This window comes from Trichinella spiralis (assembly GCF_000181795.1).
Source record: "Trichinella spiralis strain ISS 195 chromosome Unknown Scfld6795, whole genome shotgun sequence".
Classification (NCBI taxonomy): Eukaryota; Metazoa; Nematoda; class Enoplea; order Trichinellida; family Trichinellidae; genus Trichinella; species Trichinella spiralis.
Genome location: NW_003533734.1, coordinates 1 through 1836, shown reverse-complemented (window position 1 = coordinate 1836; position 1836 = coordinate 1). Strand labels below are relative to the sequence as shown.

Genomic DNA, 1836 nt, shown 5'->3' with positions numbered 1-1836 from the left:
TTCTAAACGTGATAAATACTAATTTCTTACCAAGCACTTTAGAATTAGAATCACCAGACGCTGCTCGAGAGTTACTCTTTCTTGTTCTGTGCGCAGCAACTGGAGGTACGCATTCCGTCATCGTTTTCCACCAAATTTGAAGTAGCTAAAAAGTAAAGAAAATGGATCTACTACTCAGCTCTATAATTTCTAACGCATACCATGCGCTTTGGAATCAAAATTAGCGGACTTCGCTCGAGTGTTACTGTTTCTTGTTCTGCGCATAGCTACTGATGTGTGCATTTTGTCATCTTCCTCCGCTAAATTTGATGCACCTGAAAAGTAAAAGATACAAAATATATTTCTAAACGTGATAAATACTAATTCTTACCAAGCACTTTAGAATTAGAATCACCAGACGTTGCTCGAGAGTTGCTCTTTCTTGCTCTGTGCGCAGCAACTGATGTATGCATTCTGCCATCGTCTTCCACTAAATTTAAAGTATCTGAAAAGTAAAGATAAGGGGATATATTTCTATATCTTAAAAATTCCAATACTTACCAGGGGCACCAGAATTAAAATTACTAGATTTTGTTCGAGAGTTGCTCCTTCTTGTTCTGTGGGCATCAACTGATGTACGCATTCTGTCATCGTTTTCCACTAAATTCGAAGTAGCTAAAAAGTAAAGAAAATGGATCTACTGCTCAACTCTATAATTTCTAACGCATACCATGCGTTTTGGAATTAAAATTAGCGGACTTCGCTCGAGTGTTACTGTTTCTTGTTCTGCGCATAGCTACTGATGTGTGCATTTTGTCATCTTCTTCCGCTAAATTTGATGCACCTGAAAAGTAAAAGATGCAAAATATATTTCTAAACGTGATAAATACTAATTCTTACCAAGCACTTTAGAATTAGAATCACCAGACTTTGCTCGAGAGTTACTCTTTCTTGTGCTGTCCTTGGCAACTGATGAGTGTTTTCTGTCATACTCTTCCACTAAATTAGAATTGGCTAAAAAGTAAAGAAGACGGATCTATTGATGAACCCTATAATTTCTAATGCTTACCATGCGTTTTAGAATTCAAATCATGAGACTTTGCTCGAGAGTTACTGTTTCTTGTTCTGCGCATAGCTACTGATGTGTGCATTTTGTCATCTTCTTCCGCTAAATTTGATGCACCTGAAAAGTACAAGATGCAAAATATATTTCTAAACGTGATAAATACTAATTCTTACCAAGCACTTTAGAATTAGAATCACCAGACGTTGCTCGAGAGTTACTCTTTCTTGTTCTGTGCGCAGCAACTGAGGTACGCATTCTGTCATCGTTTTCCACCAAATTTGAAGTAGCTAAAAAGTAAAGAAAATGGATCTACTACTCAGCTCTATAATTTCTAACGCATACCATGCGCTTTGGAATCAAAATTAGCGGACTTCGCTCGAGTGTTACTGTTTCTTGTTCTGCGCATAGCTACTGATGTGTGCATTTTGTCATCTTCCTCCGCTACATTTGAAGCACATGAAAAGTAAAAGATACAAAATATATTTCAAAACGTGATAAATACTATTTCTTATCAAGCACTTTTTAATTATAAACACCAAACGTAGCTCGAGAGTTGCACATTCTTGCTCTGTGCGCAACAACTGATGTATGCGTTCTGCCATCTTCCTCCGATAACTTCATAATAACTGAAAAGTAAAGATAAAGACATATATTTCTATATCTTAAATATTCTAATACATACCATGGGCACCACAATTATCCTGACTAGATTTATGTTCGACAGTTGCTCCTTCATGTTCTGTGTGCATCCACCTGATGTACGCGATTCAGCCGTCATTTTTCCACTACAT

General features: G+C 36.9%; 1 protein-coding gene across 1 annotated transcript; it reads right to left on the bottom strand.

Annotated features, from left to right (window-relative positions):
• Positions 1-71: 71 nt before the first annotated feature.
• Tsp_12737 (hypothetical protein) lies at positions 72-1823 on the bottom strand. Its single transcript, XM_003365963.1, has 11 exons — positions 1728-1823; positions 1582-1660; positions 1388-1486; positions 1219-1332; positions 1049-1162; positions 880-978; positions 710-823; positions 541-654; positions 371-484; positions 201-314; positions 72-145 (listed from the first exon to the last, which is right to left on the bottom strand). The coding sequence occupies exons 1-11, from the start codon at positions 1821-1823 to the stop codon at positions 72-74; spliced, it is 1131 nt and encodes a 376-aa protein (XP_003366011.1).
• Between the last annotated feature and the right edge of the window lie 13 nt (positions 1824-1836).